The sequence below is a fragment of the Mesoplodon densirostris genome, chromosome 4 (genome assembly GCF_025265405.1).
Source record: "Mesoplodon densirostris isolate mMesDen1 chromosome 4, mMesDen1 primary haplotype, whole genome shotgun sequence".
Lineage (NCBI taxonomy): Eukaryota > Metazoa > Chordata > Mammalia > Artiodactyla > Ziphiidae > Mesoplodon > Mesoplodon densirostris.
The window spans coordinates 153,918,462-153,946,361 of record NC_082664.1 but is presented as its reverse complement, the minus strand read 5'-3'; the positions used below and the strand labels follow the sequence as shown (position 1 = coordinate 153,946,361).

At 38.4% G+C, this 27,900-nt stretch overlaps 1 protein-coding gene across 10 annotated transcripts in view; it reads left to right on the top strand.

The window, feature by feature from the left end:
- TJP1 (tight junction protein 1) overlaps positions 1-27,900 on the top strand; it is a 119,934-nt gene that overhangs the window by 9,525 nt on the left and 82,509 nt on the right. For all 10 annotated transcript variants that reach the window (XR_009531814.1, XM_060097519.1, XM_060097517.1 and 7 more), the window contains exon 2: positions 16,551-16,607. Coding sequence is in view for 9 of the 10 variants with exons in the window: in XM_060097519.1 (XP_059953502.1) it covers positions 16,551-16,607 (57 nt within the window). In the remaining variant the exon portion in view is untranslated. The remainder of the gene's footprint in view (positions 1-16,550; positions 16,608-27,900) is intronic.

Here is a 27,900-nt window from a genome sequence, read left to right as displayed (position 1 = left end):
GATTATATGTACTGTAGGTATATTTTCCAATGTGGTAGTTCTCTTAATGGTCTTTTGATGAATAGAAGCTCTTCATTTGAATGTGGTCTGAGTGTAGTGACACAGGAGAAAGGCCAGCAAGGGAATAGAGAGTTTCCAGAGAGGGACCTGTCTGTTGGTAGGCCAGACCCTGCACAGAGAGAGGTCAAGCAATATAAGAACTAAAAAGGTTTATCATTGAATAACCCTAAGTCTTTGTTACTTAATTACGTGAGTTTAGGCTCTGGAATCTGCATCTTGAGTCTACCAGTTAATACTGTGTTGTCATCTGTACAACTCAGATGATCACAGTACTCTCAGGGACCAGTCTCAGGGTGGTTGTACACTCAGCACAGTGCCCAGAACAGGGTGAGCTGTTATGTTGGCTGTAACTTTTAATAAAAACATTTTAAGTGAAGCCCACCTTAATATCAGGGAAGAGGTGTATAGGAATTATGGTATTTCTGTGTATGTGCATTCTTAAAACATTTACTTACTTTACGTATTTAGGTATGTATGTATTTATTTGATACTGGACAAAGGTTAGTTGAGTCCCAGACCAGCAAGATGTGTTGTGGTGTCAGAGAAAGTCTTTGAGCTCCCGAGATACTTTTCGAAAATTTTATTACAGTAGTATTAAATAAGAGATGCACTCTTTTGTCTGACGAATTAGGGAATAGAGACTAAAGACTACTCCTACTCCAGTGCACCTGGTTCAGTTGGGCTACCTATCTGATAGGGTGAATGACCTGACCGATCAGCAGATTCTGTTCAGTTCTTAACTCGTGAGCACCTCATATCTTTCCAGTCTTTTCATGGGTATTTTCTACCATTTACATCCCCCCTCCCTCCAACACACAGATATATACACACATACACACATTCTGTTCTTCTTTTTGTACTCCTGTAATAGCCTCCTAAGTAGTATCATACCCCTTCTTGTCTCTTACAGTCTGTCTTTTTAAAATGATCTTCTCAAAATCCAAGTTTGATTAGTACCCTCTTTCCCTGTGCCCCAGTATGCATGCTCATTCTAAAACTCCTAGGCTTCTTAATTGACTTCAGAAGTAAAAGACCAAAATCCATAATATGATCAGTAAGCTGCTACAGGATTATTTGACCCCTACCTGCTGCTCTAGCCTCATCTTGCATCTTTTCTCCCCTCTTGGTCTCTGTTCTCAACCTGTGCTGTCCTCATTTTAGTTCCTAGCGGGTACTGAACTTCCTGCCAGGTTTGTCTTTGAGTTCCTCTCATGGCACTCATTATTTTCTTTGTAGTATTTATTTAAGCCTGTGATAATATATTCAGTTGTGACATTTTTTGATCATCCATTTCTGCCATTAGACTGTTAGCTCCATCAGAACAAAGGTCATCTTGGTGTGTCCTGTCATTGCAGAGCTTAACAAAGTGTCTAGCTTATAATAAACTCAAATATTGTTTGAATGAACATGGAAAGTGCTTTCCTACACTAGGGCTCTTGCACATGCTGTTTTCTCTACCTGGAAAGCTTCCCCACTTCTGTCCCTCATTCACCCAGCATCTGTGCCAATTTTTTTTTTTTTGACAAGTGCTTATCAACTTACTAAAAGTTGATTTCAGCATTTGCAGTGGTGACTTCAGCCCTGACTCCTGGCTCAGTGTTGACGGAAGTAATCTGCTTAACCATTTCAGGACTGTGCAAGTCAGCTGTGGAGCCTCTTCTGAAAACCATCCCAAGTTTTAGAACCTTCACCACCAGGAATTTTCCTTGTAGCTATTCTCAGAGTCTTGGTATGCATCTGAACTGGTCCTTTCACTTTGAGATGCTTTTCCTTTGTGCCTCTGGTCAAGTCAGTGTTGAGGCTGGTGAAGATGATTGTAATTCCCTGAACTGCCAAGTCTGGTCCCACAGGTCCTTACCGCATTTTGCTGCGGCCGCAACTGGGCTTCCTGCCTGCCTTGTTCCTCAGCCAGAGCAGTTAGAGCTCTGAGGATTTGTCTTCCTCAGAGAGCCATGTCCCAGTACTAACCTCGAGAACCTTGTCCTGAGCCCAGAAAACAGTTTAGAACTCTGCTTTAAGCTCCCTGTGCTTTACCTGTATTTCACTGTACAACAACTTGTAGTTATTTGTCTGCTGCTTATTTGATTAAAATCTGACGTCCCTCCTGGACCAGAGGCACCGTTTTCACTCTGTTGCTCACTTACTGGTAATAGACCAGGTTACATTCAGCCAAAAAACTCCCGGAAGGTCCTAGTGCATCTTGAGAACCCGCTGCACTTATCTTTCCTGGAAGGGGAGGCAGCTGCTGAGGAGCCAGCCCACGGAAACTTTGCATAATGGCCTGGCATTTTGGTCGTAGGATTCTTGGTTTGGGTCTTTTCTAGATTCAATAATTAACTTGTAGTCCCCTCAATTGCCTTCCTTTTTTTTAAGTGGAAAAAGTTCGAGCCCATACAGAAGTATACGAGGCGTGTAATGAATTCCCACGCTAGCCTCACAGGTCCAGTCGTCAGTTTACGGCCAGTCTTGTTCCATCTATACTTCTACCCATTGTATTCTCTCTCCCCCGTTATTCTGAAGCAAACACCAGCCATGTCTTTTCATCTAACATTTGAGTATATATCTCTAAAAGATAACTCTTTTAAAAAAAATAACTATATTACTATTATCACACTTTAAAAACAAATTGTAAATTTAAAAAAATCCACCATTTAGTCAATGTACAGTTTCTAATTATCTTAAGTATCAACTTCTGTTTTCAATATATTTAAGAAAAAACAGGAGCCAAATAAAGTCCTCCCATTGTGATTGTTTGGTGTGTCTCCTAAGTCTCTTAGACTGTAGGATTCTCCCATCTGGTTCTGGCCCTGGCCCTGGCCTTCCCACCCACAGTGCAGTTTTATTGGAGGAACAGAATTGTTTGTCCTATGCAATTTCTTGGTCTGGATTTTCCCTGTCATAGTTACAATGTTTCTTGCCTTCTGTATTTCCTGAAAATTGGTGATTAGAGCCAGCGCGGTTCTGTCTAATAGAAATATCATATGAGCCACATACGTGATTTAAATTTTGTTAACCACATCAAAAAGTTTAACAGGTGAAAATAATTTTAATATTTTATTTGTGCATATATCCAATATATTATCATTTTAACTGTGACAGTTCTTCCGGTTTCTCAGTCTTCTCCTGTCTTTTATGACTTGGACACTTTCAGTGAACGCCGGTCAGTTATTTTTTAGAATGTTTCCATTTGGGTTTGTCTGATGTTGTCTCATGATTGGATTGGGGTTATGCATCACATTAGGAAAGGGTATGTGATATTTATGTTTTATTACTGGTGTGATAACCTTGAACATTTGGTGAGGTACTTAACTGTTTTTCCCTTTGTAATTGATAAATATCTTGGGCAAGATACTTTGAGATTGTTTCTCTTCAAACTTTTGCCCACTGGTTATACTCTTTGACCTTGCTTGCAGCAGTTATTACGATGTTTTTTCCCTAAAATAGTGATCTTGTATTTCTCTCATTTCTTCCACATTCCTTTGTAAGGAAGAGCTGCCCCTTCTTCCTCATGTATCTAGTTATCTGTACGTGTATGTTTTATACCATGGGTTTATATGGATGCCATGATTCCTATCCAGCACTCTTCATTCTAGTCTTCACTCTTTCTTGTAACTTCTTTGTCTGACAGTGAGAAATCAGCTCATTGTCTACAGTATATTCAGTTATTAGTTTAATCCTTATGTACCTGTCCAGTAGTTAGCAGATTGTTAATCTATCCTATCCTTCTGAGAAACAGATTGACTTAATTCGAGTACAGTGTTTGTGTACAGTTCTTTGTGTCTTTAACATTACAGTATCCAGTCAGAATAGTGTTTTCCACAGTTACTTAGCTGAGTGTTTTTCTACCCATCCTCTTCGCTTGTGGTATTCATTTGTAATAGATAGGTTTATCTGTTACTGTTTGTATTCCATTTTGGTTCCCACCACCTCATCCTGATTGATTTTAATTATTTATTTGTTATTTTGGGGTATGTGAAACGTTACTGTAGTTCAGTGTTGCAAAGAAATATCATTCCTTCCTCAGTCCTACCACCTTCTCCCTTCCACCCCTTTCCTACTTACTCTGTAAGTAATCAATTTCTTTAGTTTCTGGTTTATCATTTCTATATTTCTTTTGCACAAATGAGCAGATACATGTATATAATCTTATATTCCCTTCTTTCCTTCATGAAGGGTGGAATACTATTGATATTTGTGCACTTTGCTTTATTCTTTTAAAGGTCTGTCTTTGAAATTGCTCCATGTCGGTTCATAGAGATCTTCCATTTTCATGGCTGCATAGTACTCCGCTCTGTGGTGTGCTATAATTTATTCAGCCGTTCTCCCAAGTTTGGTCATACAGGTTGTTCCCAGTATTGTAGTTACAAACTGCTACCATGAATACCTGGTACATATGTATAGTCACATTGTTGGAGGATTATCTTCAGGACACATTTCCTAGGAGTGGGATCTCTGGGTCAGAAGGTTAGGTACACATTCAGTTTTGTTAGGTATTGCCAGATTTACTTTTTTTTTTTGTGGTACGCGGGCCTCTCACTGTTGTGGCCTCTCCCGTTGTGGAGTACAGGCTCCAGACGCGCAGGCTCAGCGGCCATGGTTCACGGGCCCAGCCACTCCGCGGCATGTGGGATCTTCCCGGACCGGGGCACGAACCCGTGTCCCCTGCATCGGCAGGTGGACTTTCAACCACTGCGCCACCAGGGAAGCCCCAGTATTGCCAGATTTACCTCCAGAAAGGCCGGATGAATTTGCATTTCCCCTGGAAATATTTGTGAGTGAATATAGCCTCACACAGTCTTGCCCTTCGACTGCTTTGGCAGGTGAGAAATGGCATCTTGGTGTTATTTTAATTTGCATTTCTCTAATTATGATTGAGTTTGAACATTTTTTTCAAATCTTAATATCCTTTTTGTGATGTATTTTTTCCCCATTTTTCTACTGAATTTTTTTCTGCAGTTTTTGATTTCTTTATGTTTTAGGGATATTGGCTCTCATGGTGTATCTTGCAGTTTTCTTAAGACTTTGTTTATGGTGTTTTGTATTTCTTTTTTTGGTCAGGCAGACATTTAAAATTTTTTACGTACTTTGTTTTATTTCCGTTAGACTTTGAGTTATGCTTAGAAAGTCTTTTCCTACACCAACATTAAAGAGGAATTCACCCAGGTTTTCTCTAGTACTCGTATGGTTTTGTTTTTTACATTTAGATTCCTAAATTCATTCGAAGTTTATTTTTGTGTGTGGTGAGATATAGATCTAATATATGTTTTTTCCAAATGACAGCCCAGATGTTCTAGCCACATTTATTAAAAAGTGCATCTTTACGTTAGTAATTTGAGATGTTACCTTTCCATACACTGATTTTTCCAGTGATTTGAAGGTCTGTTTATGAATTTTTCCATTTTATTCCCCTGGTCTATTTGCTTGTGCCCCAGTATCACACTTTTAATTGTAGATGCCTTGTAGTATGTCTTAATTAAGAGGCCATACTTGATAGGGCTAGTTCCCCCCTAGTAGTTTTTCTTTTGCAGTGTTTTTTTTCAATTTTACCTGTTATTAAACTTAAAGGGAAACGTATTCTTATGTCTGGCTTCTTTTGTTCAACACTGATCAGTGTTCATCCATATTATTGATTTGTGTAGTTAGAGTTTATTCATTTCATGGCTCCGTAATTTTCCATTGAGTGAATGTTGCATTGTTTTCACTTTTATGATTGGTGGACATCTAGATTGTTTTTGGTTTTTGGCTATTAAGAATAGTGCTTTTGGGCTTCCCTGCTGGTGCAGTGGTTGAGAGTCCGCCTGCCGATGCAGGGGACACAGGTTCGTGCCCCGGTCCGGGAAGATCCCACATGCCGCGGGCCTGTGAGCCATGGCCGCTGAGCCTGTGCGTCCAAAGCCTGTGCTCCGCAATGGGGGAGGCCACAACAGTGAGAGACCCGCGTACCGCAAAAAAAAAAAAAAAAAAAAGAATGGTGCTTTTGTGAACATTCTTGTAAATATATGTCACATTTCTGTTGATCGATCATACAGTATGCTTATTTTACCCAGCTTTCCAAAGCAGTGATACCAATTTACACTCCTACTAGTGGTGAGTTTTTTTTTTTTTTTTTTTAACAAATTTATTTATTTATTTATCTTTGGCGGCATCGGATCTTCGTTGCTGCGTGTGGGCTTTCTCTAGTTGGGGCGAGCAGGGGCTGCTCTTTGTTGCGGTGCACGGGCTTCTCATTGAGGTGGCTTCTCTTTGTTGCGGAACATGGGCTATGGGCGTGCAGGCTTCTGTAGTTGTGGCACGTGGGCTCAGTAGTTGTGGCTCACGGGCTCTAGAGTGCAGGCTCAGTAGTTGTGGTGCACGGGCTTAGTTGCTCCGTAGCATGTGGGATCTTCCTGGACCAGGGCTCGAACCCATGTCCCCTACATTGGCAGGTGGATTCTTAACCACTGTGCCACCAGGGAGCCCACTAAGTGGTGTGTTTGATTAGAGTGTTCATTATTATTTTCTTTTAGCTTATTGTATGGTTGTGTAGTAGCCTTTCATTGTTTTTAATTTGTATTACCCTGTTGATTAAGGAAGTTGAGCACTTTCCCACGTGTTTACTGTCCTCTTGTTTGAAGCGCTTCGTCAAGCCCTCAGCCCATCTTTTCTGTTAGGTGCTTTGTCTTTATTGATTTTCTGACTGTGAATACTAGATTCGTTAGATAGATATTAGCAGGTTAACTTTAAAAGCCCAGATTTACATGAAAATAAGTGATACTGCTTCTTTGTTTGTATGGGAGAAGTCCTAAGTTTTAATAACCAAACAGCTTGCATTCAGACTGGTATATTTACTTCTTACCGAACCTTGATCTATCACAACTGCCACCTTAATAATGAAGTTTCAGCCTTAAGATGCCTGGTTTGGGAACCAGGAGGGAGCTGCCTGGTGGAGTGTGCCCAAGTGAAGCTTAGCAGTTGAAACACAGCTTGTTACTTTACCTTAGACATTTTGTGATTTGTTTAAAATAGTTTTAGGGTTGAGGTGAAGTAAGGAGGCTGATTTTAAAGAAATGTGGCCTGTCGAGTGTACAAATTTGCTGTTTTCCATTGAGTGCTTTGTTAGAGAAGTATCATGGTTTTTCATATATTTTATTATTTAGAAATTGAAAAGACTTCCTAAAACTTTTTAGTTTTTTTTCTTTTTTTTTTTGAAAATCACATAGTGATTTAGTGAGGAGGAAGAATGACCAAAGAAACTCCAAAACCAGACGTGTTAACTACCCATTCAGGTTCCTTTAATAGGTTAATTATATTCTTCATTTTAGCAGCTAAAGAAAGAATGTTCTTGATTTTGATAAGAATTTGATGAATTTGCTCATATATGATAGTTTAGAATATGACTTAGATGTTCTACTGCCCAAAGCAAATGTGGTCAAGATAGCATTCTTTTGTACCTAGCAATTTTCAGCTCCTTATTAATCTTGTCATTACCATTCCTTTTTTTTTTTGCTCTGTGAATATTTATTTTTAATTTAACTGTAGTGATTTACAAGATCATGTTCCAAGTGTACAGCTTCAGATTCTTTTCCATTATAGGTTATTATAAGCTATTGAATATAGTTCCCTGTACTATACAATAAATCCTTGTTGTTTATCTATTTTATATATAGTGGTATATATCTGTTAATCCCTGGATATATACCCAGGAGTGGGATTGCAGGATCATATGGTAGCTCTATTTTTAGTTTTTTAAAGAACCTCCGTACTGTTTTCCATAGTGGCTGCACCAATTTTCATTACCACCAGCAACGTACAGGAGTTCCTTTTCTCCACTCCCTTTCCAGCATTTATTATTTGTAGACTTTCTGTTGATAGCCATTCCAACAGGTTCGTGAGGTGATACCTCATTGTAGTTTCGATTTGCATTTCTCTAATAATTAGTGATGTTGAGCATCCTTTTGTGTGCCTCTTGGCTATCTGTATGTCCTCCTTGGAGAGAGATCTATTTAGGTCTTCTGCCCATTTTTTGATTGGGTTGTTTTTTTGATACTGAGGTTTATGAGCTGTCTGTGTATTTTAGAAATTAAGCCCTTATCGGTTACATCATTTGCAAATACTTTCTCTTAGTCTGTAAGTTGTCTTTTTGTTTTGTTTATGGAAAAACTTTTCAATTTTGAGTTAATGTTAGAGAAAAGTTGCAGAAATATTAGAGTTCTCTTATATGTTTTATTCCACTCCCCTTACGTTTTACATAACTGTAACTGTGGAACAGTTATCAAGGATAAGAAATGAACAATGATCCAATAATAACTAAATTACCCACCACATTTGAATTTTGCTAGTTCTTCCTTTTTCTCTTCCAGGATTCCACTTTGCCTTTAGTTGTTACTTCTTTTTGGTGTCTGACTCTGTAACAGATCCTCAGTTTTCCCTTTGTCTTTTATGACTTTTTGAAGAGGATTGGTTATTTTTTAGAATGCCCTTCAACTTGGTTTGTCTGATGTTTTTTCATCATTGGAATGAAGTCGTGCATTTTTGGCAAGAATACTATAAAAACCATGTGGTTCATCATCTCAAGGGGTTCATGATATTGATCTGTCTTATTATTGGTAATGTTTACCTTGGTTAAGATGGTATTTCTCACTGTAAAGTTACTGTGTTTCTGTAATTTATAAATATTTTGGAGGAGATAATTTGGGGCTGTGCTTAATTTAACTGTTAGTCCTCAAACATTCACCCACTAGTTTTATCATCTGTGGGTGGATCTTTATCTGCAACAGTTTCTGGAGTTTGGCTGATGGTAATTCTGTTTTCCCTTTTCCTTTCACATTTAATTGAAATTCCACTCTAATGAAGAGCTGTCCCTTTCCCATTTGTTTATTTGATTACATCAGTTATGGACTCAAGGGTTATCATTCTGTGGGTTAATGTCTAATGTTATTATTTTGTTGCTCACATTATTCCAGCTTTGGCCTTTAGAAGCTCTTTCAAGCTGGTGTTCTCTTGACAAACCCCCATAATTTTTTGAGCAGTACCTTCATTTCTAGTGCCACATGATATTCCAGGTTCATGCTGCATTTTCCCTGACCCAGCCCTGCAACCAACCCCTTCTCTGAGAAATTCTGGTTTGTTTTATTAAAGACTAGTATTTAGAAATTAAGATCTCCATGCTAGCTGTGCTCATTGCAGTCCTTCTTGCTTCTAGGCTCTCAGCAGACAGAGCTAGGAATCCTGTAGGCATATGCATATCTATAAGACTCTTATTTCTGTATCTATCTGCATGTATATTGAAAACCATGGGTTTACACTGATACCTCAAGATTCCGATCTCACATCATAGAGTTCAGTTTAGCCTCCCTCCTTTTCTTATTTATAGTTTTTTTCTCCAGCAATAGAAACCCAGCTCTCATTATCTATTATTTCTTCACTTCTAGTATACACGCAAAACAGTTTAAATTTTTTACCCATTTCTCCCCTCACCCCTGGAGAAAGACTTTTGTATACATGGAGGATAATATATCATGGAACAATACTGCTACACAAAAAGATACACTCAGAAATGTCACTTCCTCATCTATGCTACCCCATTTCCTTTCCCCTTTCTACCTGGAAAAAATTTGAAAGGTCTTTTATCCACTTTCAGCCATTAGAAAATGTCAGCCTAAAAAGTTTTATTTTTGATAACTGGAAAGCACTAAGTTTTCGAGGGTATCTGTAACTGTCCCTGATGAGAATTTCTCAGGGTTTAATGGTAACTTATTTAAGCTGATATTCTTTTGTAACAGGGAAGAGCTAAATCGGACTCCACGTTGGATCTGTTTCTTGGACTTTAACCTTTGCTTTTTGTTGCCTTTGTTATTATGATCACACATAATGGTCTGCCTCAGGGAACCCTGTCCACCTGTAGTTGGATGCAAGAAAAAAGAAACTAACGCATCCCCTCACCGGGGCTGGTCATTCCAGGAGATGTTTTGCAAGACTGCCTTTTACTTTACTTCCTCACTGCCTCTCCTTCTCTGATTCTATAAAAGAAACTGGCATCCAGACCCAGATAAGTTGGTTTTTCAGAGACACTAGTCTGCCATCTTCTCGGTCTGCTGGCTTTCCAAATAAAGTTGTATTCCTTTGCCTCAACACCTCATCTCCGATTCATTGGCCTGTCATGTGGTGAGCAGAGCGAGCTAGGACTTGGTAACACTTTCACTTTGATCTTAGGACATTGGCAAATACAGGAATTTATCTGTGAAGTTACTTAAGCAAACCTCTAGCTTTGATCGACCAAAAAAATTCTAGGCCCACCTGTGTCTTTCTTCCAGCTCTTAATATTTTCTAATCCTATCCATTTCATTGTCTGTCTCCTAAATTGTCAGCCAAGGAGTGAACACACAATAAAGTATTTGAAAATTTAACTGGTGTTGAGAATAGTGGGATGTCAGATGCTTGATTTACTTACTTTCTGTTGAGGCTGTCATCCCACAGTTGCTGCAGTGTCACTTTGATCATTATTTTTAGTTCTTATGCTTAGTGATTTCTTATCCTGTTTGTGAGATTTGTTGAATTCCCTGAGTGTCTCCAAGACCACTCTTCATTTGACTTCAGATTCATCTTTTTTACTCTCTCTTGGACAGGATATCTCCATTTTGAGAGTTTACTTGACAGCTCTTCAGATCAATCCAAATGTATATTTTCCCCACCTTTTAGCACATACACTAGTCTCTGTCTTTGTACTTTATTTGCATAGCAGTGATCACATTTGAAATTAAATGCTTAACTGAAAGGTCAAAGAGGGGCAGGGGTCATTTGTTTTATTCACTAAAACTTAGGTTGTACTTCTTAAGTTCCTGGCTCAACCTTATCTCAGTAGGTAATCTTGCTTTCTATTTTGGATGGAAAGCAAAAAAACAAAAACAAAAAACAAAATACTTTGGAGGGCAGGAGAATTCAGAAACAATTCAGCATAACAGCTTTGCATACAGAAGAAAAACTCAGAGCCACCAGTGTTACCTCTCTCTTTGCTACTTGATATTCCTAGTGGGGGACCACAAGTCATCAGGAAAGAGTGCTCAGTGTGCTTTATTTAAGAGATAGTACTGAATAAACTATTTAAAGTATATATTTGATATGTAAAGGTCCAACAGTTTAAAAAATATGAAAATTTTATTTTATGGTATCTTCCATTTTTATATTTTGTTTTGGTGTATTCTCTGGACAATAAATGACATTTTTATATTAGTTCCTCACTGGCTGTTCCTTTTCAGGTTCCTTAGGTTCTTCCTTTTTTCCCCCTCAGAATATTTGTGGTGCACAGGGTCATCTTAGTCCTTTGGTAATTGGATCTTTTCTCTTGGATTCAATACTACTTTGTTGATTACTCCTAGATCCTTATCTGTGCCAGATCTCCTATATCCACCTGCCTACTGCCTATATCTCTGCTTCAGTATTTCCACAGGCACCTTAAATTAAAGGTGACTAAAACTCAATTTGTAATCTCTTTTTCTGCTGGCTTTTTCACGCAGCTGCTCAATTCAGAACCTGTAACAGCCATCTTTAGCTCCTCCCCCCTCTTTACTTCCACTTTCTAACTGGTTTCCCTGCCTCAACTCCCTCTTCCACATCACAGCCATCAGAATGAGTCCTGACTATGGAATATGACAGCCTAAAGTTCCTTAGTGTCTTCCCATTGAGTTTACAGTCCTTAGCGCTACATTTGTTACAAGGCCTGTTGGGATGTCTTCTGCAGCTTCTCTTTTTATTTTACCCTTTCCCTATTCCACAAATGGTACTGTTCAGCCACATCAAAGCCAGCTTTATGTGCAGCATTAACAGCCTTGCTGATACCCTGTTTCTTCTCTGGAAACATCTTTCCCCACTTTCTTTCCTGGTCATCCTTCAAGCTTGAACTCGGATGTTTCTTTCTCGGGGACTCAGTCTCCCATCTTCTCAAGCAAGCAGCGTCCTCTCCATCCCCCGTGGCACCTCGTATACACATTTATCTAGTGTTATAAGCCTTTCCTTGAGTCCTTAAGGAGGTAGAAGGACCTTTTTTTTTTTTTTTTTGCGGTACGTGGGTCTCTCACTGTTGTGGCCTCTCCTGTTGTGGAGCACAAGCTCCGGTCGTGCAGGCTCAGCGGCCATGGCTCACGGGCCCAGCCGCTCCGCGGCATGTGGGGTCTTCCCGGACCGGGGTACGAACCCGTGTCCCCTGCATCGGCAGGCGGACTCTCAACCACTGCGCCATCAGGGAAGCCCAAGAAGGACCTATTTTTGATCTCTACAGCACTTAGCATAAATGTCTGGATTGAACAAATGAATAGATTGTTTTTAAAATTACAGCCATAAGGATGGTAAATTTTAACTGGCTATATATATACCCAGTTAATATTAAGGAGTTAAGATTTTCCTTCATTTGGAGAACACTGGCTTTATTCCGTCTTGGATTTGGTCTTCTCCCAGTTATAGGTTCATCCCTTCTTGTCCGTTCTTGTGTTCTCCTGTCTTTTCCCCACTTGATCTGTAATCAGCCCTAAAGGACAGTGAAACTGCCTAGAATTAGGATCTTAAGTTTTGGCAGGAAGCCCTTCAGAGTTGGTGATCTGAGTAGTGTCTTTGCCAGCTGGAGCTTAGAACAAAGAAACCAAACAAACTCTTGGCACTCTCTGAAATGCAGCTTTTTGCTTCTTCAGAAATTGTGATTCTGGTCAGTTGACACTGACTTAGAAGTGTATGTAGAACTCAGAGTCCAGTGGCCACGATTACAGTCCCTCTGGATGCCTACAGTGCTTCACTAGTTATTGAATTTGCAGCCTGTTTGGAATTGAAATTACAGTCTAATAGAATTTTGGAGCTGGACAGGACTTTTTACTTGAGATACTGTCATACCATTCCCTAAATGAGGAACACTAAGGTTATTTACCTAGTTAATGGCAGATTTGGGCTGTGATCTTGGTATTTCTGGCTTAGTTCATTTTCTGTTTAACAGCATCTTCCATAGTTATAGGGAATGATAGTGCTGTAATCATTCTTAGAGGAGTGACACTTTTTTACTTGCGGTCTCCGCACAAGCCTAAATGTTTTGGGAATGAGATTATTCATTTACCAGAAAATCCTTCTGCCAGTTATGCATTCTGCTTTTTTTTTCCTGTAAGAAAAATGACAAGTAAGCAATTTTACAATAAGGATGATGTTTCAGAAATTATTTGAGTAAGTAGTAGATGAACATAATAGAACATTACAAAAGGGCTCACAGTGAAAATGTAAGATTCCCTACCTCCCTGCCCCAATTTCTCTTTCTCCACCCCAGAGGCCACTTGTTTTTTTAGGTATTCTTTCAAAGGAAATCCCCTTTCTCCTTTTTCTAAAGTATCAAAATTTTAGCATTAAAATCTAAAGTATCAAAATTTCTAAAGTATCACATTTAGTGGTACTAAAAGTTTTTTATATCTGTTCTGGCCTTCAGTTTCTGAGTGATTTAATAAGAATCTCCTCTCACCACCTCCCAACATTTTATATTCACTTTCAAACATAGCAAAGTTGAAAAAATTACAGTGGGTACTTGAATCCCATCATCTAAGATTTTACCATTATATTTTACTGTATTTGTATTCTCAGTTCCTTCAGAACTCCTCATAAAGTCTGCCTAGTTATATAAACAACCATGGATACAATTTTGCTGCTTTTGCCACTGAAGGAAACCAAAGGCCTGAGAGTGGAGAGAGATGGAATGGTCCATGGTTTAAACTAGTAACACTTTTCTCTGTGTGTGTGTTTTAAGTGATTAGGATCAGCAAGGCATAACAACTTATTTATATTATGGATTCAGTTGCTTTAGTGCACAGGTTAAGAGCCTAACTGACCACCCTTTTTGATGTTTCGTTCTCTCAGCTTCTTTCTTGCACATTGGTCTCCCTTCTGATAAATCAAGCTAATAATGCTGTGTTTTGCTTTAACAGAGAAGGGAGCTATTGTATTACCCATTTTGGGGAAGCCATTGAGTTGGTTGAGTTGTGTACTTTTCTGAAGAAACATTAATTTTGATTGGAATGCTGAGAACAATTGTTTTAGTATTTTAATTTTTCCCCTTATATAAACAAAATAACCTAAATTTCTTATTGTACTAGAAGCTTGTACATTAAGACCTTATTCTATAAATCCCTTACTAACGGGATACTTTTTTATAATTAACAATAAAACATAAAATAATCTTAACTATTACTTGATTTTTCCTAAAAGCAAAGTTAAAAATAGATATTTGAAGTTTCAAGTGGGATTTGATGAATGTGGCTTAAAATATTTTGGCAGTTTATTCTGACTGGGAATGGAGAAAGGAAAGCAAAAAAAAAAAAAAAAACCTAATGAAAAAAATATTACCCATAATCCCTTCACTTTGAGGATGATCTGTGTTAACATTTTGTATATCCTTTTAGCCTTTCTTTTCATATTCACGTTCAAACAAAGGATAACAACATACAAGCCGTTTCATAATCTGCTTTTCCTTCTTCCACATTAAATGAATTTCCTCATTTGATTCATATTCTTTTTTTTTCTTTTTGCGGTATGCGGGCCTCTCACTGTTGTGGCCTCTCCCGTTGCGGAGCACAGGCTCCGGACGCGCAGGCTCAGTGGCCATGGCTCATGGGCCCAGCCGCTCCGCGACATGTGGGATCTTCCCGGACCAGGGCACGAACCCGTGTCCCCTGCATCGGCAGGCGGACTCTCAACCACTGCGCCACCGGGGAAGCCCTGATTCGTATTCTTTTACTAGATAGTAAATTGTGTGGCCATTAAAACCATATGGAGGATGATAAATTTTCATTCCAAAGAATATGTTATGGAGGTCCTCTTTGGTTATCAGATCACTTTCAGTTTGCACTGATAGGAAAGGAATTAAAAGGGTAGTGAAGCAGTGCTGCTGGTTTAAGAAGTAGATCAAGGCAAGACAAGCTTAAAGCCATGCAAGCAGTTCTCATTTTTAATAAGTCAGCTAAGATTGGACAAACTGGCAATTGCAGATATTTTTATCCTGTATATTTTAGTAGGATTCTTGATGTTTAGCAGAATTACTCATATCATCACTGTGTCACATTGATGGAGGTATTTTTTAAAATACATAAATGCTGGTCAATTTTTTTAAAAAACAAAACAGCTTTGTTTCCAGCAGAGGTCTCATTAAAAGGAGGTTTTGCTGCACTTGACTGAAAGATTGAAACAAAACGCTGGTTGACAGTTCTTATCTATGGGAGTGAACAGAGGGATCCTTTCTCTCCCTCTCTTATTCATCTGGCAGGAAAGTTAATCTAGTTGCTTTGTATTTAGGGAAGCAGGCTTTCTTTATAGGGATTCCTTTTCTAAAGTGGCATTAATGTTCGATTAAAGTTGCTGTGGGAAAGGAGAAATGGGCCCAGGGCCCCTTGGTGGACATGTTCTCATGATGGTAGTGACAGCAGTGCAGTAGAAAACAAACCTTATTTGTGGAATAGACATTGATAAGGCTGGGTGACAAGTGATGTCCTGGAAGCATCGTGCTCAGCATTCTCACTTCTGCCCTACCTTGTGATACCTCTGAAAAAGCCTTTAAACAACTTGTAGATATATATGTTCAGGAACCCCAATTGCAGAAAATGGTAACATTAAAAGAGATTGAATTACTTTAAGCCTCCAAGAGCAATTAACCCAATTTATAAGAAAGTTATTTTGAATTCTTTAGTGTCTATCTCTTAGATAGTGATTTATTTCTCTTTTTAGTAAAAAGTTCTTGACAGGAGAAGAACCTGAACTACACTGACATTTGAGCACCTTTATTGGAGATTGCACCACTTTTATTTTATTGCAGTTCTTTGGGGCAGGGAGTTTGGAATTGTTTATTTGTTTTTCTTTTTTGTTTCTTTTGTGTGTGACATGGGCATGTGTGCATGATATGTATATTAGAAAAGCCTTTTTCTTCAGGGTTATAAACAAAGCTTGAAGATAATTCTGTAGTAAAACTGAAACTAGGTGGAGCAGTAATGTTTTAACTGATACTGAAGCAGCCATTGACCAAACCTATCAAATGGTCTTATCTGTTTTCCTGTGATACTTGTATTTATAATTACTGAGTTCAGAGGTATTTGACGTTTCCTTCCTTTGCACAACGTTAAGGAATACTTTTAAATGTTTTATGTGTTGTTCGCTAGATATTTTAAAATAGTATTCCAACTTCTGTTCATTTCTATCTGATGTTAAGTATAAAGTTGCAGAATTAACTTGAACACTGATTTCAGCTGGCATGAAATGAATATAGAGTGGCATCTGTCCAAATTAAGTTAAAAACAAAGGAAGTTCCTGTGTGTAATTTCCTGTCTCTTACAACAAAAACAAAAGCAAGCAAAAAACCTTCTATAATTATTAAGCCCTTTTCAGAGTATCTAATATTGAAAGTAGGAATTTTGGTATTTTACTGTTTGTTTGCTAGCTGTTCTCATTCACTTTATTAGACATTTTCTTAAAAGATAATTATTGTTTTTCTTTTCCTTTATCAGAACACAGCAATGGAGGAAACAGCTATATGGGAACAACACACAGTGACACTTCACAGGGTGAGTTCTGTTGGAGTAAATAATCTGTGTGTAGGTCAGGATACTGGCAGCTTTTGAAAACAATAGAGGAAAGCCAGATGTCAGGAAGCCAGAAGAAAGGGGAAGAACTTTTCTATATTCCTTTGTTTAAAATTAGAGTTGCAATAAATTCTTTATTAAGGTCAAAAGTGAACATGATTACTTTTTCATATATCCTTTTGGTTGTTATTTGTATATTGCTGTTTTTAATCATGACTTAAGAAATTAAGTGGTTTATTTTTAAAAACTTGATCAGATAAAAGACACCATATTTTCGTGTAAATTGTAAACTGTTTCAGCTTTTCTGAGTAATATGTATGTATTGTAGGCTTGGGGTTTAAAATTGAACAGGGTCATGCGAGTAATAAAATCTTAAAAGATACTCCTTGATTTGAAACATGCAGAGCCAAGCTCTTGCTTAAGCAATTGCAGATGGGCAGAGAGCAAATCGCAGTGAGCTTGGTAAGAGTAAGAGCTTTGTGGGACTTCCCTGGCGATCCAGTGGTTAAGACTCCGCGCTTCCAATGCAGGGGGAGTGGGTTTGATCCCTGGTTGAGAAACTAAGATCCTGCATGCCACACGGCACTAGAAATAGATGGAAAATTCTGGAATAAGAATTAAATAAATAATAGCTTAAAAAAAAAAAAAAGCTTTGTCTGAAATGAGACTGCCCTGAATTTGAATCCTACTGCTGCCTGCTTCCCTTTAGAAATGAGCAAGTGACCAAACCTGCCTTTAAAGCATTGGTTTTCAGTGTTAAAAATGGGGCTTATGCCACCTCATGCTTGACATAAAGTAGTGCCTCCCATAAATCTCTCCTTTCCTCCCTTTGAAGAGAGCTGAATCTACTGATTACCCTTTTCCTTATAGAATGTACAGAAAGAGATTAGAGAATATTTAAATATTTTACACTTACTATTTCTACCAGCTATATCCATTACTAGGAAAATGGAAAGGGGGAAAATCATGTTCCTGAACCACCCTGCACCTGACTATCTCGTGAATCTTTGAATCTACACATGATAGACAATGGGTAAATTAATTATTAAAAAACAGTGATTTCAGATAAGACTTTTTTATGTCTCCCTAAATGGTGAAAGAAATCATTAAATAATACTAACCTTAACTTTTAATTTATAAAGCTAAGGTATGGCTTGAATTTGTTTTAAATGTGCTGATAGATAGCATATTTAAATCAGATTAAACATATACCATCATACCTTATAAATGTTTAATTGGCTGGTTTTTATAGAATAATTTGGTGTTTTACCACATTACATTTATTTTCTTAATACCTTTATTATTTTTATTGGTATAATTTACACACAGTAAGATTCATCCTTAGTGTACAGTTCTGAGTTTGACAAATGCATTTAGTCATGTAAGTCATATAACCACCACTTCAGACAATATAGAACAATTCCATCACCCTGAAATTTTCCCTTGTGCCATTTGTAGTCAACCCAGTCCGCTTACCCTGAGCACTGAGTAACCACTGATGTGTTTTCTGTTCCTATATGTCTGCTTTTTCTCTTATGTAGGTGAACTCATACAATACATAGCCTTTTGAGACTGGTTTCTTACACTTAGCCTAATGCACTTGAGATTTTTCTGTGATGTACTTATATCAGTAGTTCTTATTGCTGAATAGTATTCCATTGTATGAATGTAGAATAATTTGCTTATTCATTATCCAGTCTTGATACCCTGGGGCGGTTTCCAGTTTTTGGTGATTGTGAATAAATCTCTAGTGTACTGGTTTTTGAATGAACATAGCTTTTCATGTCTCTTGGGTAAATTCCTAGGAATGGAATTGTTTTTAGTTTGTAGTTCTCTAAAGACTAATGATTTTGAATATCTGTTTATGCGCTTATTTGTCATCCATTATTTTCTTTGGTAAAATGTGTTCAAATCTTTTACCCATTTTTAATTAGGTTTTTTGTTTTCTTATATTGACCTTAAAAATGGGTTTACTTGGGATCAAGAAAGAATTGCAATTCAGGGTCTGCAGCCACTGCAAGACACAGGTGCAAGACCCCAGCAAAAATAGAACTCTTTTATAGAGGGGAAAAGGAAGTTGAGAGGGCTGTAGTTAACAGAGTCCATTGGAGGAATTGAGAGTTCAGAGTGTAGTGGTTTTTCATTGGCTGAACTGTGACAGTCTGTCATTGGCTGAGTTCTTGGCAGGCAAGAAGAGGAAGTCTTTCTTCTTGCTGGGCTCTGCTAACAGCACCGTGTATGAGTGCTCCCCCTTCTGGCCTCCCAACTCTGTTTTTTTTTGTGGGGGGTGGTGGTTCACGGGCCTGTCACTGTTGTGGCCTCTCCCGTTGCGGAGCACAGGTTCCGGATGCGCAGGCCCAGCGGCCATGGCTCACGGGCCCAGCCGCTCCGCGGCATGTGGGATCTTCCCTGACTGGGGCACGAACCCATGTCCCCTGCGTCGGCAGGCGGACTCTCAACCACTGCACCACCAGGGAAGCCCCCAACTCTATTTTAATTGAGGTTTCTGTTTATTAATTTTTACACTTACTGTTTTTTTAAACTGTGGTAAAATACACGTAACAAAATTTGCCATCTGTCCAGTTCCTTTGTCCATTTTTAAATTGGGTTTTATTTGTTGAATTGTAGGAGTTTTTATATATTCTAGTCATTAACCCCTTATCATATATATGACTCATAAATGTTTTTTTTTCCCATTCCATGGATTACCTTTGTACTCTGTTAACTGTGTCCCTTGGTGCACAGAAGTTGTTACTGAGTTTTGAGAGTTTTGAATATCTTCTGGATACAAGTTCTTTAATAGGTATTGTTTTGCAAATATTTTTCCCAGTTTGTGGCTTACCTTTTTCCTTCTCTTAACAGTGTCTTTTGCAGAGTATAAGTTTTAAATTTTGATAAAGTCCAATTTGTTCGTTTTTGCTTTTATTGATTTTGCTTTTGGTTTTGTATCTGAGAAGTCTGCCAAACCTAAGGTCCCAAATATCTTTCCTGTTGTTTTCTTCTGGAAGGTTTTGTTTTGCTTTTTGTTTTTGTTTTTTTTAAATTAAATTTTGTAGGTATTAAGATTTTTTTAGGGGATTTTTTAAAATACGGATGTCCAGTTTTTTGAACAACCATTTATGAAAAGGTTATCCTTTTTTCATTTAATTGCTTTCTCCCTTTGTCAAAAATCAGTATATATATGTGTCAAAAATCATATATATGTGTTGGTCTTTCCCTAGTCTCTTCTATTGATCAGTGTGTCTATCTTTTGACAGTTACTTCTGCCTTGATTATTGTAGCTTTATATATATATATATATATATATATATATATATATATATATATATTTTTTTTTTTTGCGGTATGCGGGCCTCTCACTGTTGTGGCCTCCCCCGTTGCGGAGCACAGGCTCCGGACGCGCAGGCTCCGGACGCGCAGGCTCAGCGGCCATGGCTCACGGGCCCAGCCGCTCCACGGCATATGGGATCCTCCCAGACCGGGGCACGAACCCGTATCCCCTGCATCGGCAGGCGGACTCTCAACCACTTGCGCCACCAGGGAGGCCCTGTAGCTTTATATTAAGTTGGAAATCAGGTAGTGTGAATCCTCCAAACTTATTACTATTATTTTTAATAATTTTGACTAGTTCCTTTGTCTCTGTATATAAACTTTAGAATAAGTTTGTCAAATTAAAAAAATCTGCCAGGATTTTTCATTGGGATTGCATTGAATCTGCAGATTAATTTGGGGAGAATTGACATTTTAACGGTATTGAGTATTCCAAACTATGAATGTGATGTATCTCTTCATTACAGTTTTGTAGTTTTCGGCATACAGATTCTACACACGTTTTGTTAGATTTCTAGTCAAGTATATTTTTTATGTTTCCTCATGCTATTATAAATGGTATTTTTAAAATTTCAGTTTTTGATTGTCTATTAATATGTAGAAATACAATTGATTTTTGTTTTTTTTTTAAATAGTGAACTTTAAGTTTTCTAGAGTTCTTGGAACTTCTTTGGTAGATTCTTTGGCATTTTTCTATGCAGTCATCTCATCTGTGAAGAGAGGCAGTTTTATTTCTTCGTTTTTGATCTATATGCTGTTCATTTCTTTTTTTTGCCTTATTGTACTTGCTAGGACTTCCAGGATGTTGTTGAATAGGGACAGTAAGCAGGCATCCTTGCCTTATTCCAAATTTTAAATGAAAGCATTCTTTCACTATTATGTATGATGTTAGCAGTAAGGTTTTTGTAGATGCCCTTTATGAGATTAAGGAAGTTCCCTTGTATTTCTGTTTTGCTATTTACTAGGTTGAGGAAGTTCCCTTTTATACTTAACTTTGCTAAGACGCTTTTTTTTTTTTCTTTTTAAATCATGAATAGATGTTGGATTTTGCCAGTGCTTTTTTTGTAAGTATTGATTGAGGTTATCATACAAGTTTTCATTTTAGTCTGTTGGTATCGTCAGTTTCTTGCTTTTTGGATGTTGAAGAGCCTTTCATTCCCAAGATAAATTCTACCTAGTTGTGATGTATTATTCATTTTATATATTGCCAGATTGATTTGCTAATGTTTTATGAAGATATTTGTTTCTGTGTTCATGAGGAATATTGGTTAGTACTTTTTCCTTGTGTTTTTATTGGTTTTGGAGTAAGGAAAGCTACCAGCCTCAAAACAAGCAGTTGGGAAGTATTCTTCCCTGTTGTGTTCTGTGGTAGAGTTTGTGTACAACTGAAGATATTTCTCCCTTAAATGTTTGGTAGAATTCACCAGTGTAGCCATCTGGTTCTGGAGTTTTCTTTGTAAGAAAGCTTTTAACTATAAATTTATTTTCTTTAATTTTATATAGGACTATTCAGGTTATGTATTTCTTCTTTGTTAGCTTTTGGAGATTTTTTTGGTAACTTTGGTAGTTTGTATCTTTCAAAGTATTAGTTCCTTTTATCTAAAACTGTCAAATTTATAGACATAAAATTGTTCATGACATTCTCTTATTTTAATATTTTAGGATCTGTAATGGTGGCCCATTTTCATTTATGATATTGGTAATTTGTGTCTTCTCTTATTTCTTGGTCAGCCTGGCTAGAGGTTTAACAATTTTATTGACCTTTTCAAAATACCAGCTTTTCTTTTCATTGATATTTTTTTATTTTCTGCTTTGTATTTCACTGATTTCTGCTCCTATTTTAATGTGTCTTCTGCTTACATTGGGTTTAAGTTGCTCTTCTTTTCATGATTTCTTAAGGTAGAAGCTAGATCATTTGAGACCATAGGTGTAATTTGACCGTATCACATTACATTTGTTTTTTCCTAATACCTTTTTAAATAAGGAAAATAAAATAAGACAATTAAATTAGCTAAAGTACGTTTCTCCTTTCTACAGTTTTGCCTGGTTTTGTCGGTTGTGGGGAAATGTTAGGTTATTTACTACAGAACTTACGCAAAGTAGGAAAAGATTCTGAATGTTGAGAAAACAGAATCTGATTTTTTGAATGTGTTGAAAGTGTCACACCGGGCTTCCCTGGTGGCGCAGTGGTTGGGAGTCCGCCTGCCGATGCAGGGGACGTGGGTTCGTGCCCTGGTCCGGGAGGATCCCGCGTGCTGCGGAGCGGCTCGGCCCGTGAGCCATGGCCGCTGAGCTTGCACGTCCGGAGCCTGTGCTCCACAGCAGGAGAGGCCACAGTAGTGAGAGGCCCGTGTACCGCAAAAAAAAAAAAAAAAAAAAGTGTCACACCAACTCATCATGGTAGTTGTAATACTCAGGCAAGTCTGGAACTCCTTTCTAGAAAGAAGCTCAGTGTAAACTCCATTCTGTAGCTGGGCTCTTCTTGTGCTTCAGTTTTCTTTTGCCCTGAGGGAGGGGGGTACTAGCCCAGAAAAATGTCATCAAAAGATACATGGAGATAAGATGAGTATATAGTTCATAATTCTTTGGCTTTCAAACATGTTAACTATTGTGCTGGGAACACAGAGCTGCGTTGCCTCTGGGCCTCATCAGAGAGGGACTATGACAGAATGGAAGTCCTCAACAACCATCCCTCCAGGATCGTTTTTGAAGGTTTTTAAAAATAGACCTGTCATTGTAAGCCCAGAAACTTATGCCAAAGCGTAATCCAGTTGACTTCATTTTCCGAGGCTGCAGAACTATACTTTCAGATATCTTTCCTTTGGTATTCTGAGTTGTTCAGAATAAAATTTAGACTGTCTAGAGCACTGTCAGCAAACTTTTGCTGTAAAGAACCATATGATAAATAAATACTTTAGGCCTTGCAGGCCATAATTCTCTGTCACAACTTCTCAACTCTGTAGCTGTATTGCAAAAGCAGCTGTAGAGTAGGTTAACAAATGGGTGTGGCTATGTTCCAGTAAAACTTTATTTACAACAATGGGCAGCTAGCTGGATTTAGCCTGCAGGCCATAGTTTGCTGACCACTGATCTAGAGTAGTAGCTCTCAAGGTTAATTGTAAAGAGGAATCAACTGGATCATGCCCAACTACCAGAGATTCTGATTCATTTGGTCTGGGATGGGACCCGTAATATGTATGTTTAAAAATGCGTGTTTGAAATGGAGGACCATGTCCTCTGGCATCACATTTTTAAGAAATGCTGACAAAGGAATGAGAGAAAGTTATTCTCCTTGAGGTGAGCCAAGTGAGCTTTTGGAATAGTAGTAAGTGACCGAGATGATTTGAGACTGTATGCTTTTGGCAATAACCTGGAGTTACAGATATTGTGTCTTGCCAGGTAAGGGCTTGGTGTACTTAGTTATGCCCAGTAAAACTTATTTTCACAGGAGGCCAATCTATTCAACAAAGTCACTCTTAGGAGATCAAATAGCAGCATTGCCTAGTAGCAATATAATGCAAACCACAATGTAATTAAAATTTTCCTAGTCTTCACATTGAAAAATGTAAAATATGGGTGAATTTTATGATAGATCTCATTTAACTCAGTATATCCAAAATGTTGTCATTTTCAACATGTAATATTTAAAAATTGGTATACTGTACTTAGCTTTTTTTCCCATACTGAGTCTAAAAAACCAATGCACATCTTGTAATTTCAGCACCTTTCAGGTAAGGCTAGCCACATTTTAAGTGCTCAGTAGTTGTGTGTATAATGGCTATAGTATTGGCAAGTGCAAGTCTGTAGCTTGAGATGGTAGTTGCATCCAGAGGGTCTTGTGTTCCACCCCTCCCACCCATGATATACCCACAACTTTCTTTAGTTTCAGATGTTCTCCCTTAGAAAATGTACATATTTTTATAATTCTTTGAGAAATGAATAAATACTCAGGAATGAGTTGGTCATCTCTACTTTTCTATTTTCTGAAAAAAAAACTACATGAAAGATTAAGTGGGCTTCCCTGGTGGCACAGTGGTTAAGAATCCGCCTGCCAGTGCAGGAGACACGGGTTCGAGCCCTGGTCTGGGAAGATCCCACATGCCGCAGAGCAACTAAGCCGGTGCGCCACAACCGAGCCTGCACTCTAGAGCCTGTGCTCCACAAGAAGAGAAGCCACCGCAATGAGAAGCCCATGCAGCGCAACGAAGAGTAGCCCCGGCTCACCGCAACTAGAGAAAGCCCACACACAGCAACGAAGACCCAACACAGCTAAAAATAAAAAAAAAATTTTTTTTAATTAAAAAAAAAGATTAAGTGAATATTTCTATATTAAAGAATTAAAGGGTTGAGAGAAGTTAGAGAGAGGCTTGGCCAAGATGGCAGAGTAGGAAGACTCTGAGCTCACCTCTTTTCATGGGTACACCAAAATTAACACCTGTTTGTGGAGCGATTATTGATGAGCAAGACTGGAGGCATAAAGATCTACAGCTAAAGATAGTAAGAAGGAACCACAGTGAGATGGGTAGGATGGGTGGAGTCATGGTCAAGACCCATACCCCCAGGTAGGTGACCCACATATGGGAGGATAATTACAATTGCAGAGGTTCTCCCCAAGGAGTGAGGGGTCTGAGCCCCACATCAGGCTCCCCAGCCCAGGGGTCCTGCACCAGGAAGATGTGTCCCCAGAATGTTTGGCTTTGAAGGCCAGCAGGGCTCACTTTCTGAAGTCCCAGAGGACTATGAGAAATAGACACTCCACTCTTAAAGGGTGCACATAAAATTTCACACCCTCTGGGACCCAAGGCAGAAGCAGTAATTTGAAAGGAACCTGTATCAGACCCATCTTCTGATCTTGGAGAGCCTCCTGGAGAGGCAGGAGACAACTGGAGTGCACCCGAGGAACATGGACATTGGCAGCAGACATTAGGGGAGCTCATTCTACCACGTGGACACTGGTGCTGGCAAGAGTCATTGTGGAACCCTCCCTCTAGCTCATCAGCACCAGGACCCACAGGGCCCTGCAGCCAGACACCCTAGGACCTGGCTGCACCCACTTCTGAGTTGGCACTAGCCCTGGGGCAAGCTTCACACACCAGTGGGCATGCACCAGTCCCAGCACCCCCTGGGCCTCAGCCCCATTCACCAGTGGTTCCACACCAGCTCTGGAACTCCTGGGCCCTGCAGCCAGAGATCCCAGGACCTGCCTTTGCCCACCAGTTGGCCGATACTAGCCCTAGAACCTGGCTTCACTCACTGGTGGGTGGGCATCAGCCCCGGGATCCCCTGGGCCCCATCCCCACCCACCAACTGTGTGACACCAGCCCCAGGACTCCTTGGGCCCCTCAGAATGGCTATCATCAAGAAGTCTAGAAATAACAAGTGTTGGTGAGGATGTGGAGGAATATGGGAACCCTAGTACACTGGTGAGAATGTAAATTAGGGCAGGCACTATGGAAAACAGTATGGAGGTTCCTCAAAAAACGGAAAATAGAACTGCCATATGATCAAGCAGTTCCACTTCTGGGTATATATTCGAAGAAAACAAAAACACTAATTTGTAAAGATACATGCACCCCAGTGTTCATAGCAGCATTATTTACAATAACCAAGATATGAAAGCAACCTAAGTGTTCATCAACAGATGAATGGATAAAGAAGATGTGGTACATATATATGTAATGGAATATTACTCAGCCACACAGAAGAATAAAATAAGGTCATTTGCAGCAACATTGGTGGACCTAGAGGGTATTATGCTTATTAGACAGAAAAAGACAATGTATGTTATCATGGATATGCAGAATCTAAAAAAATAAACTAGTGAATATAACAAAAAAGAAACAGACACACAGATACAGAGAACAAACTAGTAGTTACCAGTGGGGAGAGGGAAGGGGGGAGGTTCAGGATAGGGGTAGAGGGTTAGGAGATACAAACTACGATTTATAAAATAAATAAGCTACAGGGATATATTATATAGGACAGGGGAATATAGCCAATATTTTATAGTAACTATAAAAGGAGTATAATCTATTAAAACTTGTATCACTATGTTGTATACCTGAAACTAATATTATATTATAAATCAACTATACTTCAGTAAAGAAGTTTTTTTAAACAATATGTTGTACACCTAAAACTAAAAAAAAAAAAATCAAATGGAGAAAGTATGTTGAAAGCAAGGTATCTAGTTAAGAGATCATCTAAGGGCAAGCAGCTAAGTGTTTCAAATAGGGAGGGGATTGAATAGGAGGTAAAGTTGGAACAAGGGTGCCAAGACAATGCAGTGAGGGAAAGAGTAGTCTTAACCGATGGTACTGAGACAACTGGTCAACAGCATGGAAAGTAATGAATTTTGACTCCTACTTCACACCAAGAACAAAAATTAACCTCAGATGGATCATAGACCTAAATGTAAGTGCAAAAACTGTAAAACTTTTAGAAGAAATCACAGGAATAAATCTTTATGACCTTGGGTTGGGCAACGGTTTCTTAGATATGATCTTGAAAATAAAAGCAACAGAAGAGAAAACAGGTAAAATGGGACATCAAAATTTAAAACTTTTGTGTTTCAAAGGAAACCAAGAAACTCTCAACAAGAAAGTGAAAGGATAACCCACAGAATGAGAAAGTATTTGCAAGTTACATATCTGATAAGGGGACTTGTATCCAGAATATAGAAATTCAGTAGTAAAAAAAACCCAAGTAATTCAGTTTTTTAAATGGACTGAAGATTTGAAAAACATTTCTCCAAAGAAGATACAGAACTGTTTAATAAACATATGAAAAGATGCTCAACAGTACTGACCATCATGGAAATATATGTCAAAAATGACAGTGAGATACCCTGTCACACCCTCTAGAATGGTTGTAATCACAAAAGCAGGCAATAATAGGTGTTGATGAGGATGTGGATGTTGGCTGGTGGAGCCAACTGTGGTTAAGCAAGGTATTCCACAAAAGGTAAACATACGTAGAATTACCACATGACCCAGCAATTCCACTCCTAGGCATATTCCCAAGAGAAATGGAGATAAATAGCGACATAATAACTTAATAAACATAGTTGTTCATAGCAGCATGACTCATGATAGCCTGAAAGTGTAAAGAACCCACATGCCCATTAACTGATGAATGCTGAATAAGCAAAATGTGGTATATCCATATAATGGAATATTGTTCAACAGTGAAAAGGAGTGAAGTACTGATACATGCTGTGACATGGATGAACCTTGAAAACGTTATCCTAACTCGAAGAAGGCAGTCACAAAGGACCATTATTGTATAATGCCATTTATATGAAATGGTCAGAACAGGTGAATAGACAGAAAGATTAGTGGTTTTTAGGATGGGGGAATTCAAGGATGATGGCTAAAGGGTAGGGAGTTTCATTTGAGGGTGATGAAAATTTTATGCAGTTGATTGTGATGATGGTTGCACAACTCTGAACATACAAAAAACATAGAATTGTACATTTTGAAGAGTGAATTTACGGTAGGTGATTTACATGTCAATAAAGCTATTGTAAGAAAAGGGGCCAGGGAGGGGGAATCCTACATATTTGTTGAGTAGCTCCAGGCTAGTGTATAGTGGGTAGAAGGTAAACATTTACACTGAGGTAAGCATGTAAGCTAAGCTAGGCTTGTTTTATCTGGTTGAAGGCCATTGTGTACATTTATAGAGTGTATTATGAATGTTTCATATCCTTTATTTAATTCTCTGTGAAATAGGGGTTAATAACCATGTGTAATAAACTGAGTCTCAGAAAGTTCTAGTGAAATGTCCCAAAGAGGTACATCTTGGACACAGGTCTCTGGACTCATCATATAATGCTCTTTTCACTTATATGTAAAATTTAATTTTAAATATTAGAAATACTTATGGAATATAATATCTGAAATTCAGAACTCATAATTCTACCACATAAACTACATATATATGTAAT